The 17,893-nt window shown below is 40.3% G+C and overlaps 1 protein-coding gene across 1 annotated transcript; it reads left to right on the top strand.

The window, feature by feature from the left end:
- Positions 1 to 239: 239 nt before the first annotated feature.
- Positions 240 to 8,211, top strand: LOC135467885 (dual specificity protein phosphatase 10-like). Its single transcript, XM_064745797.1, has 4 exons — positions 240 to 1,110; positions 3,787 to 3,945; positions 4,315 to 4,500; positions 6,335 to 8,211. The coding sequence occupies exons 1-4, from the start codon at positions 552 to 554 to the stop codon at positions 6,598 to 6,600; spliced, it is 1,170 nt and encodes a 389-aa protein (XP_064601867.1). The 5' UTR covers positions 240 to 551; the 3' UTR covers positions 6,601 to 8,211.
- The last annotated feature ends 9,682 nt before the right edge of the window (positions 8,212 to 17,893 follow it).

Raw genomic sequence — 17,893 nt, 5'->3', positions numbered from 1 at the left:
TCTTCAGTCAGTCTCGATGTACAGGAGTGGGTTTGTTATATCGGTCAGGTTGCCGGAAAACTCCGATGTCGCCCGAATGTTAATCAGCAGTAAACGTCACCTTCGGCAGAGCTCTGCTGGCCTATTTTTAGCCGGAAAATGACATCACCCTTTGAGTGACGTAGCTGGAGCATGTATTTATTTGGCTGCGAGCATATGGGAGGTTTTCAATAGGTTAGTCATCGCTGAGAGCTCGGAGCGTTCAGAAGTGAGTGCGTACATCGCAGAACGACTACACATTCACAACACGTCAGATGTACTGAGAGCTAGCTGACTGATTGGAAGCTTGTGCGTTAGTCAGCCACGTATAAAAGCCCGGTGTTACAAAAGCCGGCCTTTATTCCGGACTGGGATCGACAGCTTGTAAGTACCGTCGATGTCCCTCCAACACTTGTAACGTGTATGTGGGTGAGAGTGGATTTCTCATTGGAGAGGAGCACAGATTGTGTGAATTCGAGGAGCTAGTTTTATTCTGTATCGCCTGTGATAAGACGGCGACTCTTCCTGTACCAATGCCGGAGTCGGTGGAAATCTTGTCCCCTCATACCCATGATACTATCCACGGTACCTTACCGAGGAGGAGGGCAGTGGGCTTAAAACTTAACCTGGACTCTCTCGGGGCGCTGGAAGACAGAATGCCCAAAAGGTGTAAGCTGGAGGACCTGGCTGTTCCATACACCGCCCCTATCAGTACCTCAATGGCACCCCCAGCGGCAGTTCGGGTGATGTCCCCATCAGAGTTGTCCACGCGTTTGTCAAAGTCCAAGCAGACAGTTTTACTTTTGGACTGCCGAACATTTCTAGCCTTCAACAATTGTCATATTCAGGGAGCCATAAACGTGAACTGTACTGATCGCCTCAACAGACGGCGATTACAGCAAGGCAAAGTGAACCTTCTCGATCTTGTTTCCACGAAAGACGGCAAAGACATGTTCAGGAAGAGAATGGTCAAGGAAATTGTTGTGTACGATGACCATACGGACGATCTTACCAAAGTGTCTTCAGATAACGCCATGCATCTCGTTCTCACGGCGCTTCTACGGGAGGGCAAAGATGCTTACGTGTTAAAAGGTAAGCTAAGCTTCACGAGCCACATTGACATCCATTTTCCTAATGGAGTTTAATATTAAAGTTATAAAACTTTATATTATTGTATATTAACAGCGATATGTTAAGTAACTTAATTTGTTACCCGTAACAAAAACTTATTTGACGTTTTGTTTTTCCTATACTGCTATACGTAACGGGCCAAATTGATATCCATTTTCAGAATAAAATGGAGTTTAATATGGAAAGTACTGAACTTTATATAATTCTATATTAACTGTGATATTTTACCTCTCTTATAATGTGCCACGATTATCGAAATAAACTCATGAATGGGTTTTTTATTTTTTTTATTTTTTTGGCATACTGCGTATATATTGGTCACTACTAATCTAATTGCACGTGACTCAGAATACATGATGACAACGCTGTTCCAATCCCTATAGCCTCGGTTGACCAGTCACTTGTTTGTTTGTTTGTTAACCGTTATTTCATATCGGTTCAGTGCTTTATATATTTAGAAGGGCAATTAGTGAACCTCTGAATCAAGCTAAGTTTTAGTCACCTTTACGCTGTGACAGCTAGCGCAGAGTTCACGGCTCGTGAAGTCAGCAGTTCACAAGACAGGCGGTGAGTCATCCCACCAGCACAGCTGACCCATGTACACACGTATAGCTTTCTACACAAGTCTATAACTCTCAACCAATATTTGCCGTGCCAACGGATCCACCTTCTAGTCTCATCTGCCGGTATTATTTTTACATATAGCTAATAGTGTATATAACAGAAAAGGGAGAGAGTTGAAGAAAAACAAAACAGGAAAGGAAACGAGAAAATAATGAGGTTAGCAAAAAAGGACAGTGGATCAAAGCTGTGGCTCATGAGCCTGATAAAGAGCTGGCTGAAGACGTCACTCAAGTTTGCTGACAAATCTCAATCGCGTGTTATGTTTTAAACGTGTGTCAGTGGCCACTATTTTTTTTGTCTCTATATAACCACCGCAATTAATGACGTTTTATTGAGGATAAAGTGGCTATATAACGAAGACCATCAATCAAAATAGTATCATGAGAGCTGGTCATGAAATATAATACAGCTCCCTCGAGTGCTTAACTGGTAAGTAATCAGTCTAAAGCAACTCACTGTGATGAATTAACCATCGTTCCATGATTTAGCGTGAAGACCACGGTCATCAGATATGCAATACATATTTATTATCCCTCGTGCTGAGCATATATGCTGCCCACTGTTTGGATGAACTCTAGCGGGGCCTAGGAAGCACCAAATAAACGAAACGAATGATAAACGTCGATTTATGCATATTGAATGTTGTGTAAGTACACATTAAAATGAGATGTTTCTTCTTCTACAATATAGGAGGCGTTCATTGACTATGTGTAACAGTACTGTCATTATACATAAGTGCTGTTAATCCAGGAGAGTGAATAGACATTATCTAGAGGCGCAGTAAGCGTTTTATGGACGAGGGTATGTTGACGGAAGCTGGTCGAGCAGATGGAAGTAGGCTTAGTACGGCGGCACTCTGTAGTACTACCACAGTAGTGAGTAGTACTACCACTACAAGCTGGCGGCCGAGATAGGTTGTAACCCCGGTTGACTAATAGACCTGCTGTATGTGATTATAACACTAGACCAGTGAGCATGAGAGCGTCGCTCCAGTGCTATGAGTCACTACCGTGCAGCGCCTTACCGGCTACCTACATGTACATACATATATGGTCGGCATTAACAGACCTACAGGCGGACGACTGTAGTCATGTACATATCACGACGGGACAGTGCGCGGACTGAGACAGAGCGGAAAGGAAAAAATAATCCCGCAAGGAAACGAAGTATCATCGATCAAGAACGCTCACGTATTTAATAAATAGGCTCGTTTCCCGTTTCCCCTCTGCCGTGTTTACCCACCTTTAGCGCATGGCATTGTCGGGGTAGTAGCTTTAGCCGCAGATGTACACGCAGATATTGCCTTATTGGGCGGTTTAGTGTAGGTTAGGTCTGTGTATTCAAACCACAGTTTAAACGCGTCTCCCTCAAAACATATACATAATGACAGGTACGGCATCGCCATACCCTTGTCCCCAATGTTGAGGACCAGGGCACGGAAAGTGACAGCTTTGCTGGAGCTCACGACGGCTGTTGTAACACCAGGCTTTTTGCAGCAAACTTCCAGACTTCTCCCCATTATAACATTCAGTTGCGCATTGATTAAAAATGGGGCGATGAAACTGTTATCAAATTTGTCGCCGCACGCATTCAAACTCCCTAACCTTGTATAGTGTCTTCCTGCAAAATCTCAATACGTAGCGAGTTCGTAAAAATACAAAAGTAAAGTTAATGGTGACGAACTATCCACATGTAAATTTGCATAAACTGTGATGGGAGACTGCCATCAAACGTTGCTAACGAAGATTGTGCTATTATCCTCGGCTTGCCCATGACCCGTTGTTGACACGACCTTGTGCTCAAGGTGATTTTGAGCAATATCCTAACTTCACTAATATGTTTTTATTTGCTTTTTTAGAAGTGCACTCCGTTGTGCTTGAATTGTTTCTTTCGAGTTCAGTTTTTTGATCATGCATTTTTTGTCTTATGGACTCGCACCGCCCATTGTTGACAGTAAGTTGAAAGTAGTGGTTGTCTTTCTGTGGTTCTACTATTAATTTTTTGTGTTTTCAGGAGGTCTGTGTGAGTTCAGTCGAGATAATGCCAACTTGTGCGAGACGTTAATCAAAGAGACGGAACATCGCCCCCTTTACAGTCCAACCACACCCGCCCTTATCGAACCAGCCATTGAAACAGCCATTGCCAATCAAATTTTACCTTTCCTCTTCCTTGGTAAGTTGAAAATATCATCCAAAAGATATATATAACACTAAGAAAATTAACACACTCAACATATAACACTCACTGTGCTGTATAACAGGTTAAGTCCTCACGGAATCTGTCTCCTGTTAAAATTATAGATATATTTTAAAGATACTGTGATACTAATTTTATTGATAAAACTGGCGTTTGTGAAGTAGGCTGTGGGCATTATTTTAAGAGTTGACGGTCTGAAGTGTGATTTGAACACTTCGCTTTCGTTCTGAATTAACTCCAGAAACCATATGAAAAAGTAAACAGTGGGTTGAAACCTGCAATTTAGTTGTGTGATTCAAACTTGGATATTGATTCCAATTAAGTTTAATTTTTTTTACTTTACAGGTAATGAAAGAGACGCAGCAAATCTTCAGAGATTGCGGAGTCACGACATCACCTATGTATTGAACGTTACCTCACATGTTCCGCTTCACTTCGAGTCACAAGGGATCAAATATAAACGACTGGCAGCCAGTGACAGCGGGCAGCAAAACCTTAGGCAGTATTTTGAAGAAGCCATAGAATTTATCGGTAAGTGAATATGTAGTAAATATTTGGAACAAAGACTTATTCATGGTTACAATCTATTCATAGCACTTACTAGATATACATACTGTAAAAGTTCTTAACTAGAAAGTTGGCATTCGCCATGGAGACCTGTTTACATATCAGTTGTATACGGCTCCGCAGATGTACACGCAATAATTACATTTTAACAGTATCTGTAAACTTTAGAGGGAAATTTTTATGCGTTTATGATAGCGTAGTTTTGTGCCAAATAAATCTAGTTTGTACAGACAGGTGAAAGACCAAGCATAAAAGATTGCGACAGTCATATGAGTTCCTACTGAGAAACCTTTCAGTGTTATCACTGTGGCGTTACGCTATCAGCAGTAACCGTTATCGTCACAGTCTATTTGTCCAAGACCTTGATCGAAACAAAAAGTAAACGAGCTTATGTAGTTATATTGCCCTATTTAGTCGGAATACGTAAACAGGGTTTAGGAGCGGGGAACTCATAAATTATTTGTGTTAAATGACAGAAAAAATATTTGTGACTCTAAGAAATTAGGGCTATTCAGCTGTGTGGTTTGTCAGCCCCAGGGGATATTAAGACCGTGGGTATAGGCGCCCGAGTAAGCCGGGGTACACGTCATACGCACGCGCCGTGGTGCCGAGGTGAAAACCACACAGGTGAACTCTCTGTCACACCTGAGCACAGGAACCTCCTCCCTGCTTATTAATTTCGATAGCTGCTATGAGTCATAAGCAGCGTTTTTCATCGTGCCGTACTCCAGCCATTGTGAGCCAAGGTGCATTAGACGTGTGAGCGAGCTTCTGATTGGTGGAGGAAGGCCGGGGATTGAGAGAGGGGGATAGGGGAGGGAAATGTGGAGGTGATCATCCCTGGGTGGACAAACGATGGCTGTACAGCAGATGGCAGAAGGCTGAGCCAGCCCCCTATTGTTAAGTCACCTTTTGCATGCAGTGAGTCATATCGAGCACCCAGGTTTTGGCAAAAAGTGGAATAAATCAGAGCCGCGAGAACAAGTTGACAACAAAAGAACCTCTTGCTCGTAATGCAGCAATGTGTGTTATTCTAGAGACGGTGTCTTGGTCGCCTGTCCAGCTATGTCTGAGAACAAACAGCCCATAATGCTCCCTGCCCATCTCCTTTTCCCGAAAGTGCCCATCTGGAGGCCTGGGATCAATAAATCCTCTCCAGCGACAGCAGAAACTCAACAGGTTCCCGGGCTCTCACCGCGTTCTCACAGCTCCTATAGCTCTACACTGCCCATTCATCTCCCCAGCTCAGTTTCCCGGCTCACAGAGGGACGGAGCGCCGCGGGGTAATCGTTGAAGAATCTGACCGTCTCAGTATCGCTGCCTTCTAATTCCAGTGAAGAACATAAAGGCGATCACGCGCAGCTGCGCATGCATGCTGACCCGCCATCGTAGTTGATCACTCATTCATCTTCGTGCATTACGTGCATCACCTCGCAAAGTTCACAGTATACATGTATATTAAATTTGCTTTACATTACGCATGTAGTCGAACATTTGTGATGAGAGGCTGCCATCAAACGTTGCTGATTGTGCTATTATCCTCGGCTTGCCCATGACCCGTTGTTGACACAATTTGAAATTGTATACAATTATTTCGTTAGGGGAGAAAGCTTTGGGACTTAGGTCAGCTAACAGTTATGTTTATTGTTGACACACTTTGAAATTGTATACAATTATTTCGTTAGGGGAGAAAGTGTTGGGACTTAGGTCAGCTAACAGTTATGTTTATTGTTATTCGTGTATTGTGATCCACAAAATATATAGACTCCAAACTTATTCTCCTTCTGCTTCTTTCCAGATATGGCCCGAGAAAATGGCGGCAAGGTTTTGATTCACTGTCAGGCTGGTGTCTCCCGATCAGCAACCATCACCATCGCTTATATCCTCAAACATTCTCTCTTGAACATGATCGAGGCGTACAAACACGTTAAACACAGGCGGACCATCATTTCACCCAACTTCAACTTCATGGGGCAATTGCTGGAGTACGAAAAATCTCTAAATCAGGGAAAGACCTCACGAATCTTGAAACCAAAAGTGGAAGGAATCGACAGTCCGTTGTGAACTTTTCCAACATGCCCGCCATATTTGGATCAAGAAACGTGTAATTAGGAACCACAGCGACCAAACACGAACGTTATTGATAAACGGAAGTGATACTGGAATTACAATGCATTGTGGGAACAACACCAGCAGCAGCAGAACTCGATGCACATTCCATGGAATGGTCACAGTTACAAAGAGTATGACCAAAACAAGTGTGTTTTATGCACACGTCTTGTTGTACTGAATCATCCTGAAAGTATCATCAGACTATGCCATCTTTATTTTACTTGTTAATTTATTGTCCTTTACTGGGGAGCTTCACTGTAAGACATTTTTCTAGTCCGTGTAACTGGTTTGAACTGTGTGACTCCCGTCTATTTGTTCTTTGGATTTTATCTCCAGAAAGTTAGATTTACGCAAGCTCTGAAAGCAGAAGTAAGCTTAGACAGGACAATCTAGAACTTACTGTATCAAAACGTTGTGCCATGCTGGATTTTTGTCATGATAGTCAAGTAGGGTGATCTTACCGCCTGTTAATTGTGTATTTTTGACACTGACACGGACTAAGTGTTTTGAACTTGTAATAATTAATGCCATTGGCTGTTCGACATGCTACCATTCCACTACGCAGACAGTCGAATCGATTCTTACTAAAAATCGACCAGCCGTATGTCGTTTAATTTTCAGCCAAGTGCTACCTCCAGAAATCATGCTTTGACATTTGCCTTCAATTCGTTCTAGTCCTACATGTATATGTGTGATTAGCCACTGGGTGTTCACTTATCGTGCCTCTCGACACTATTTTCCACAACTTGTATACAGATAGCTGTCGCATACAGAGGGTTTTCTCGCTAATTAACAAAAGAGTAATTAATTCACCATAATTGCCTTATGCTAAAGGAAAATGCCAAAGTTTGGCATTAGTCTATGCACCAGTGTCCCAGCATTGGCGGTGGATGGGTTTCTATGGTAGACGAAAAGTGTTCAGCCCAACTCTAGTATTACAGTTTTGTTAACACTAGGTTAAGTTTACGCAAAGGGTGCATCCTATACGTCAGGACGGCAGACGATTAGAAGTGGGACCGTCTATAGAAAAGGCAAACGATATCATAGTCGTCGAGAACAGACACTATGTGAGACGTACAACACTTTGAAAATAGCTTTGTATTTTTGATAATAGTTTATGATGTATACAGGTAATTGTAAAATTAATGAATTAGATAAAGAGGATCTCAGATATATAACGCAGAAGAAAACAGTGTGTCCTTTAATTGAAACAGTTTTGTGGTCGTGGAGTATCTTCAGTCATTCTTTTATGAATGTGTATGGTGAATGTAAGATATCTTCAAAATGTACAGTTGGGAGAAATTACGCAAGATGGATGTTATTTATGCGTGTGTACAGTAAATTATATCATGGTAACAAACGTGCCATTTGTAAATATATATAAATCTCTAGGTTAAAAAAGTCCCGGACCAAATGACTGTATGGAAGTGCACAAGATTTGATGACGTGTGATTGAATCATGTCACACTGTCCAATTGGGTGGGTTTATTCACTCAAATGTACATACCTCATTGTATAACATCACTGAATCATATTTATTAAATAAGAAGAATTCAAAACTTATTTATCTTTGTTGGATGGTTATTATTATTATTATTATTATTATTATCGCCAGTGTTAAAAGGGTATGTATTTATTCGTCTTTTCATTTGATTGTTGCTTGACGCCACACTCAAGAAATTTTTCACTTATACGATGACGGATGGAAATGACCAATTCTTGGTGAGTTAAAGACCAACTCTACAACGTGTAACTGCCACTGCGGCGTGAAACGCCAATCATTCAGTATCACGTGAGATACTATGGGTGGAAAGTGAAGACTCCGTGTGGTGAATTTTACGGAAGGCCATAATTGCACAAAAAAGAAGTGTCGACTGCTTGTTGGCACCAATGCCTCAAAAATAACAAGGAAACAAGAGAATCCAGAAAATATCCTATCCGTGACGGGACTGAACCCAAATCTCACAACTGAAAAGAAAGGACCATAAAACATTTGCCTACGGCCCGATCCCCGGTGAAAACAGTGGTATGGTGTCCAAATCGGTGTCCATGAAAGCTCACGGGAAAAGGGCTTTGATTAAAGCCACAGAGAAGAAAAAGTAAAATGTCGTGCGAATGGTTTATTTTCAAATTATGGGTTGATCCCATGACTTATTAAGTGGAGAAATGTAGATCGTGATGAAAAGGGTAATACAAGTAGTGTGTTTTTGTTTTATGACGTCATCTTTGGGACTATTCTTAACATATATTTACTACCACTTGAACATGATTATTTATTCCAAATGTCACGAAACAATCGAAAATGACATCATACTTCTTTCATTCTGACATTCTTAGCATAATTATATAATGCAGGTCATTTATTTCCCCGAAGCACTACATTACTTAACCTTCGTGCATGGTTTAGTGCTTGCCATGACAAAAACAAACGTCGGTCAGGTGTTTTATCTGCCAAACATTCCTTATAAAGTAAATCCGATGGTTCGAAGTGCCATAGTTGCCATTTCCCATTGAGAAAGGTCTTTCTTACTGCACGAAGTGTACAAATTTTTTAGTTTAACTTTTAATTCATGTACACAATGCAAGCATGCATTATCTTAAACGAACATAAAAAAAACCCCGCAAAAACAAGGGCACTTTATTTCAAGACAAAGAAAACATGATATCATTCAGCCTGTCATCACCAGTCGATGACTGCACCGACCGCTTATGCGTAGGATGCATGGCGCAACGGTAGCCAATGCTATAGCATAGGTGTGTCCGCAACATGGCGCTGCTTACGTTACACCTGCGACTATTGCCTGTCAGTCACGGCGACTGCCTCTTATTCCCTGTAATTACAACTGACTGTTAATTTAACATTCTAATTAAACTCATTACGGGGCGTTAAGAGCCTTTTTATTATGGGAACAAACAACAGGGATCGATTTTCCAGCGGATGAGTTTCCTTTCGGCACTGAGTCACTCGGTTTACGTAACATCACGTTTTATTGACAGGATTTATGCGAGCTATTAAAGTGATCGAAAATATGCCACGAGTTTACAATTACAGCATATTTCGCCCATTACAGTATCAGATTCACAAGTCTTTTATGATTATACAACAAATCGAGGTGTGGTTTGGTCGAAATATTCTAGAAAACGCAAGGATATTCTTGCTTTGGCAGCCATTTTGGCGGCAAACATCGCCTTTTTTTCCAGTCTCGAGGTTAATTGTTTATTGATTTCTCATTGGCCGGGTGTTTATTTCGGGGCTAATTACTACAATCCTGTGACTCGAGTCTTAAATCGATCTAATGATAACAGAAAATTGCTCTTCAAATGTTTTGTGGCAGAATTTAGCTAATTTTATTGCTTCCACATAAGCATTATTATCATTAGACACATAATCAGACATGGATAATTTTACATGTCAAATAGATTATTTTATTTCACACGGTCGAAAAAGTAGCTAAGTAGCTTAATACTTTGCATGTCCGCGCTCAATGACTTAAATGTCGGATTAAAGTTGTCAAACCAATGCTGAGCGAGATCTAATCCTGTGTTCACCACTCCCATTCGCCAATAACCACTTGCTCTCCATTTAAAGCTGCACATTTATTTCTGTGTTAGCTTGTATTGAGCACCACGAAATACTAAACAGCCTATTAAAATGTGTTTTGTACTCATCTAAGAGGTGGGAATGTTTTATCCCCTGCCTAGCTTCTCCGGTTGATTAAGTGTGTTCCAACACGAAGGGGAGGGGAGGGATCATTTTTATAAGATGATCCCTAGAACATACTCAATTAACATTAAGGCACGAACGATATTAACTGTCCTTCAGGTGAAAATGCAGTTTTCAAAATTCTTATATCGTCCGAAATCTCTATTTAAAAGCCACAAAGTTCACCCAGATACGCTTAGATTATATAGCTGGTATTGTTATATCCATCATCAACGACCACTATATATATTCAAGGCCATGCGCCATACAGTCCAATACAAAAATCTCTTGTTTAGGTAACGTATGCAATGGTGTTAAACTTATATAGCCATTAAGGAGATACTGTCTGTATATATATTTACAAACAAGTGACATGTTTTACGGATTTGCTCATTCACAACGAGGTTTTAATTCTACATGCATGGTATCTGTCCTTGTGCGAATTGCCAATTATCACACACTGTGATGTAAGTTTTTTTTGTCATATTGCATGAAAATCATATACATGACAAGTACTTCACTAATACAGTGAGTCATGGGCCTGTGTTATATGGTCACGTACTCTTACAGAAAACACCACACATGTATACCCCTTTGCCTTATATAGTACAATCCAAATCGTTATATACATGCATTACTGGATATCACGATTCATTAGCGGGTATCACTTCTTGGGCCAGAGCTGGGTTAAAACTATAGGATGAGATCTGCGTTGATAACAAAGTATTTTCCTTTGTCTAAACCTTATAATGTAACTAAAGACGTACAGCACAGAAAGTAAAACCAAAACAGCGATTACTGTTTGATAGCTGGCATATGGTAACACGTAACCGGTGAAATACGACCTTTTGTCAAATTGCCTCAGTCAGCGTTTTACTTTAACTGTTCATGCAAATGCTTGCATTGCTACAATTTACGCGCTCCCTAGTACCATAGCTTAAGCAGAATTAAGTGAAAAAAGTGCAGTGATGTTAATTATAATTAAAGGTGAGCTTTTTTTTCAAGCGACACATTTTGTTTGATTTTCAGTTATTCGTCCACTTGATAAGGTCCTTTAGTCATTTACTTTAAGGTGACCAGTTTGATTAATTTCTAATTGGAAAAAAAATTAAGTGTTCGTATCAAAAATATCATTTAAGCTCTTTTTTGACTTGCTTCTGAAAGGTCATAATGTCCAAACTTTAGACAAAATGCAGCAGTTTTCCTCAAGTATTCCCTCTGAAGTGTGGAAAGGTATAGTTTTAACGTTTGTCTACATATGATTGTAGAGCTCAAGGCCATATAAATAATGTCATAAATCGGTAAATGTTTTTATTTTTTATTTGTTTATTTCATTGCATTCTAAAATGAACATTTTATCTTTATGCAATGAAGACAGGGATATGGATATAGCTGGTATACAAACTTTTATTCTAATGAATTTATTTCGTTTAATTATTTGATTGCTCTTAAGCGCCATCTAATGAACTCAAGAACTTCATGCACCCCGAGGCACTAGTCACATTACTTCACGAATAAATCGAATGGCCGAAGACTGTTTGTGACTCACATCCAAGGTTTTATGGAGTGAGAGATTGTAATTGCTTTCTGGCCCACAAGAGGGAAATGGCGTTCAATGGTATAATATGGGGATTTGGCCCCTCCAAGGCTTTTTATGGGATAGAAAACACCAGTTATAATGTAATTCGTCATCATCAGTGGTAAATTAGTATACCACTTCACATCAAAAAGACGTGTTATCTGTGTATTTTGCCAACGGAGCACCAGTTAAGAAGTGCAGTATACGATTTAGACAAATACACCAATCCCGCGTGGTTTATATAAATGTAGCGGAGTTAGGGGATTAGGGGAAACTTTGCCGACCCTAATATCTGTGTACATTGTTTATGTGGTCAGGGTTTTCTGCAAATTGCGTTCATTCATCCATATCTATTACTATTATGTCTGGTCATGCGCGATACCAATTGAAGTATCACGTGCAGGCCGTTTCAAAGCATCCCACATTAGTTTTGCGCATGAAGTTTCTTGTTAATTCCTCGTATGGGTGCAAAGTAACAACTTGTACGATATCTACTGAAGGTGTTAAATAGTTGTTATTACTACTGATTAAAAATTCAGAGGAAAATTTTGAACAATTAATTTCCAGTAAGATGGGTGCGACCGTTTCCACGGTCCCGGCTTACCCTTGCCTAATGTACCGATATAGCTTCTCACGCGGATCAACGCCTCGTGACTTTTGGGAGCGATTGGCCGTAAATACGCTTCCTGGTGGTGATACCAAAGTGGAAAATTGGGAGGACTTTAGTTATTGAAAGAGTAGCAAAGAAATTAATCAGTTTAACAATTCTTGCGTATGCACGAGAGAAAACATATGTCTTGGGCGGTAAAATGAAATTTAGAGGATTAAAACTATTTTTTTTCACTTTTCGAAATAACGTCACGGTCGTGAATATGTAATTGATAAACAAAAGCGTTTGCAAACCAGCCCAGGCTACATAGAGGTTGCAAATGTCTCGTCCGGTTGTGTACTGTTCGGTACGGTTTTTCTCCAACCGGTGGTGAATTCTAGGCGTGGTCTGCAGTGACACACTGCATGGCCTTACCCATGCATGCAGATTAAAACCACAGTCACGATCTTTGCAATTAGGTATTTTACGGACTGTTTTGTGGAACATTTTCAGCATGTTATAGTTTTTTGATGCTTCTTAGAAAGCCACACATGTAAATCTTTCCCTTCGCTCGTATATGTGGTCGTCTTTTTGAAAGTACAATACTATACTTGAAAGAAAAAGTTGAAAAACTGCCATCTAATATAAGCTTTCAGAGAGTGGCAAGCAGTTTCTGGATTTATTCTAAATAAAATATTGGACAGCACGATGAAAGTACGTGAGTAAATGTCATTGCGTACTCGGAACACACAAAGAACTCTTTTGACTGTTAATTATGTGAATCTTCATGAATAATTTGATTTATTTGATTGGTGTTCTACGCCGCACTCAAGAAAGAAAGTTTTACACGTACATGTATATTTCGGCGGCCAGCATTTATGGTGGGAGGAAACCGGGCAGTGCCCGGCGGAAACCGACCGCAGGTTGGTGTAAGACCATCCCACTAACGTCATGAATAATAAGAAGTATACGAAAAACATATATGTATATTTCGAGACTCGAGAGATTAACCATGTCGAGGACTCACTATAGGTGGATATATGAATCTACATGGCAGCAGCCTATACGTATACTCTGCTTTGTATGAACGTGATGCATACCCGGCCATTGCTGTCATTTGAAACGCTATTAGTAACACGATACATCCACCAGCATCCACAACATGATCCCATTTCATTCATGTATTCAGATAACGTGAACCTATAGGTGTTAGCTTTCAACCCCTGTGGTACATTTCCACGTATAGCAATCTTTCACGCTGGATTCAAATTAATCGCCAGCGTCCAGACTGAACTATATATATATATATGTATGTATATGTAACTTGTTTACTTGATCACTTCAACTGACCCACTTTTTTTGTTTATAGAAGTTAAAGATGTTTTCATGCAAACCGCTAATACGTTTATTATCATTTAAATATTTAAGTATTTTCCTTTCATGCAAAACAAATTTCTTCTCTTTATGTTCCACGTATAATCGGTGAAAGCTGGTGAACAATCTCTGTTAGTGTTGTATTCAACTGTTCATATAGATTCATAAATTGTACAGCAACTTAGAGGGGCCCCTTAGGGTATTGTGGCTTAAGCGGAATTAGTTCAAAAATGCAATGATCATTATTAGCAGTTTCTTAGACGTCACTAGTCTGGAATCTCCGTCACATTTTACAAGCAATAACATGAAAACAATGCATAGGGACCAGGGCCTTGGGATGTTTAGCCAACCAGCAGAACCTAGACTCTATATATAGATGATTACAGAAAAGCACCTAAAGCCAGAGATAGCCATGAAAGTGTGATGGTAGGCAAATGGTTACATGTGTGAAATATGGCTTAAAACAGTAATCCTCTCATTGCTTCCATTTCTTTGTATTGACTTATAATCCGAAAATTTTCATTTCACATTTCAGATCATGATGGTATTAACTCTCTTGCCGCTGAACATATAAACAGACCAAGTACTGGTTGACTCATCGTGCCAGGTGTCTTCAGCATGATATGACCGAAATACATTGACAGCGACCTTAAATCCCAATCAAACATACCAGATCATAGTCGTAGCTGTCTCATGAGCATAAGAACTAAGTAAGGTTTTGTTGCTTATCTCAGTCTAGAATTGAGCTCGGTTTGCATCCATTCCTTATCTCAGCCTAGTAACTCATATTGCCTCAGTTTCTCACCTCATATAGGCATAGATGCTTATCTTAGCCTAGTAAGTCAGTTTGCTTCAGCTGATCATCTCATACAGCCACAGGTGCTCATCTTAGCCTAGTAACTCAGTTTGCCTCAGTTGATCATCTCATACAGCCACAGCTATTAGTCTTAGTTTAGTAACTCAGTTTGTTTCAGTTGCTTATCTCATATAGTCTCATTTGCTGATCTTTAACTCAGTTTGCTTCAGTTATTCATTGCATTAAAGTTCATCTTAGCTTAAAGGAGAAGAAAGGAGACTTTTTAAAATGTCACTACACGCTGAAAAGAGCACATTTTTTCTCTTTGGTGGTCCCTCCTGCATAATTTTGCGATTTTTCCAAGCCATACACGTAAAGCGTGAAAACTGCAAAGCTGGCAAAAATCCCATCGCGTCCATCGCGTCCTCCGTCTTTAATACCCTATAATTTATACTGGGTGTGTGTTGCCTCTCAGCCAGTGAGAGTCGTTAAAACCGGCGGCTTGGTCGTGTAAACTTGGAACCTACGTCCAACATTCCGGTTTCCTGATCGTCAAGTGGAAAACGAACTGTCCTGTTCGCTACTTTCTGGGAAGAAGAGTTCTACCGGAAATGTACGAACTGCAGTTCGGCGTTTTCCGGCGGCAATTCTCCTCCTATCAAAGATGACTTTAGGACTAGTTCTTAGGCTAAATGGAGTCGCACACAGCGGATGTTGGCGCTGACTTTATTTATAATTTATAAACTTGAGGTACATGTTAGAATTTTGTTATGGCCTGCACCTACGAGGAAATGCATACTCTTTTCAATGGTATTTGTTTGATATTTAAATTTTCTTCTCCTTTAATATAATTCAATTTGTTGTATTTGTTTATCCCAGATTAGCTTATTAACTTAGGCTTTACTACCTTAGCAATGTCGTGGGTAATCTGATAACGTAATACTCATACAAAAGGACAAAGTTCATTCCATTTTGACCTCCGAGCCATCATTGCACGGGCAAACGTATCTAATTCACTTAAAGTCGATTGTTTAGAACAGTTTAGCAACTCGGTAAGTTTCTTTGTTCACTCACTCACTCAAGTTAGTGTAGCAAATCAGTTAACTTCTGTTGTTCGTCTATCCCTTACATGTAAGTTAGATTCAGTTTTTCATCAGTCAGTGAAGGAAGTCAGTTAGCGTCAGTTGTTCAACTATCCCTTACATGTAAGTTAGATGCAGTTGTTCATCAGTCAGTGTAGCAAGTCATATGGCTTCAGTTGTTCATTTATCCCGGACAAGTATATTAGATTCAGTTGTTCATCAATCAGCGTAAAAGCGAGTCAGTTAGCTCCAGTTCTACATCCTAGCCACGATACTTTCTTTTCCCCATTGGTTCATCACGGCGTATAGTAGGTCTATAGTAATGGTTGCGTCAGTCAGCAAGTTTTTTTTTTTTTTTTGCCCTCTTACCCTAGTAATATAGTAGTAGAGTGGAATACGTTGTAGTAGGTCCTTTTGCCTTGGAAACTGAGTAAACAATGCAAAAAAAAAAACCTCCATGACACCATTCGAGGAGCAGGCCTATACTAATACATCCGTCGTAGTACAGTAATGTGTGTCTTACACATACCAGCGTGTTTTTCGCTCTATGTCATGTGCGAGCTTTGTCATATTCAAAGCGTGTGGTAAAACTAGTACATTTTGGTCAGACTTACGAAGGTGTAAAAAATGCTAATGTATCTTTTAAAACGGGGTGCTTCTGCACGAGGCCAATGTGTCATTGGTTGGGGGTGAGGGAGAGGGAAAGTTTATTCGAGTTAGCGTTCTTCTCCGAAAGGGTCACATTCCATATGCGGAAGAGATGCTTTCAAGACAAGGGGGAAGCCGAGGCCATCAGGAACATACCGACTGACTTTCATCACCGTCTGAAGGGAGGCCACAGCTCACGAGCCTTACGCTTTCCGCTATTGATAGATTCAAGGTAGGATTCTCCAAGGGACCGTATGCAGTTAACGCAATAAAGCATGTAGCAGCATAAGAGAATACAACAGAAACTTATACATCCTCCCATTATGTTGTTAATAGGTCGTTATCTTTCGTGTTTTGGCTTTTCAGTTATCATATATTTATTCAGATAATTGTGCTGTACATTATGAAACTTGTAAAACGTTGGTAAAACAAGGAAATTTTAAAACTTAAACTTGATATACATTTAGAAGTATCTAAATATGAACGAATGAAGATGAGGAAATGAAATATCTAGCATTAGAATAATTACGTATATATTATCTAAATTAGGCAATGATGACGCCAGACGGACTAGGCACCAGTTCAAGTAAATTGTTTGAATTGGTTTCGATATGAGCAATAAGTGTGACATTGCGTTTATTTGATTTTGTGTAAAGATGTTAACATTTTGGGAACAACCAAAATTGGTAGGCCCTTTAAATTCCCTGCCTTATAGCTTTACAGAAATATTATTGTATATATCACACTGGTTTTCTATGTAACAGGTGCGGGAATATTGTTTTGGGAAAAGTGTATGGTCCCTGGTGTGTTCTCGGTTTGTTTACGAATGACGTCGACAGCTCTGCCTGTGCTGTAGTATTTTTAGCGGGAGCAGATGCCATTCTCACCTTATGATGGTATTATATTAGGAAACAAGCTCGCCGAGTTTGGTAACATCAAAGCTGCCAGTTTCTCTCCCACGCTCTGGAATACGCTCCAGCGTGCGCTGGGGTCAGATGCGGGCTTTGGCAGACAGAATGTAAACAGACCAGATACATACATGCAAGCTCCTGTTCGTCATCACTATTTAGTACTAGAGAACCCAACACCTGAACTCTACAGTCATGCCGGGAATATGCGTAAACTAATCTCATGTATCGCGGGGATTGAAGATGGGTAGTGTCATAATATGTGAACTTTATGTAACACGCAAGAAAATGTCGTGCGATTCGTACTTGTGTACAGACTTTGGAGACATTTTCTCTTATTGATGCATTTTTCCATTGGTGTTCAACACGTTACTCGACGATGTTTCACTTATCACACGACATTAATGGGTGGAGAAAATTGGACAAGGTGACCTCCGTGGTCATGGCGTGTCAGGACTGCGCACTGACCCAGGAGCTGTGAGCTCAAGTCCAACTCATATAAGGCATAACTCTACGGATGGTCGTGGGCTTCATTCCGGGCTCCGCCCGGTTTCCTCCCACCTTAA

This window comes from Liolophura sinensis, chromosome 6 (assembly GCF_032854445.1).
Source record: "Liolophura sinensis isolate JHLJ2023 chromosome 6, CUHK_Ljap_v2, whole genome shotgun sequence".
Lineage (NCBI taxonomy): Eukaryota > Metazoa > Mollusca > Polyplacophora > Chitonida > Chitonidae > Liolophura > Liolophura sinensis.
Note: the sequence above shows the minus strand (reverse complement) of the source record. Positions and strands in the feature narration are given on the sequence as shown.

Coding starts and splice junctions, on each gene's coding strand:
- LOC135467885 (XM_064745797.1), top strand. CDS start 552: ATGCCGGAGTCGGTGGAAATCTTGTCCCCTCATACCCATGATACTATC. Junction 3,946..4,314: donor TTTACCTTTCCTCTTCCTTG/GTAAGTTGAAAA, acceptor TTTACTTTACAG/GTAATGAAAGAGACGCAGCA. Junction 4,501..6,334: donor AGAAGCCATAGAATTTATCG/GTAAGTGAATAT, acceptor GCTTCTTTCCAG/ATATGGCCCGAGAAAATGGC.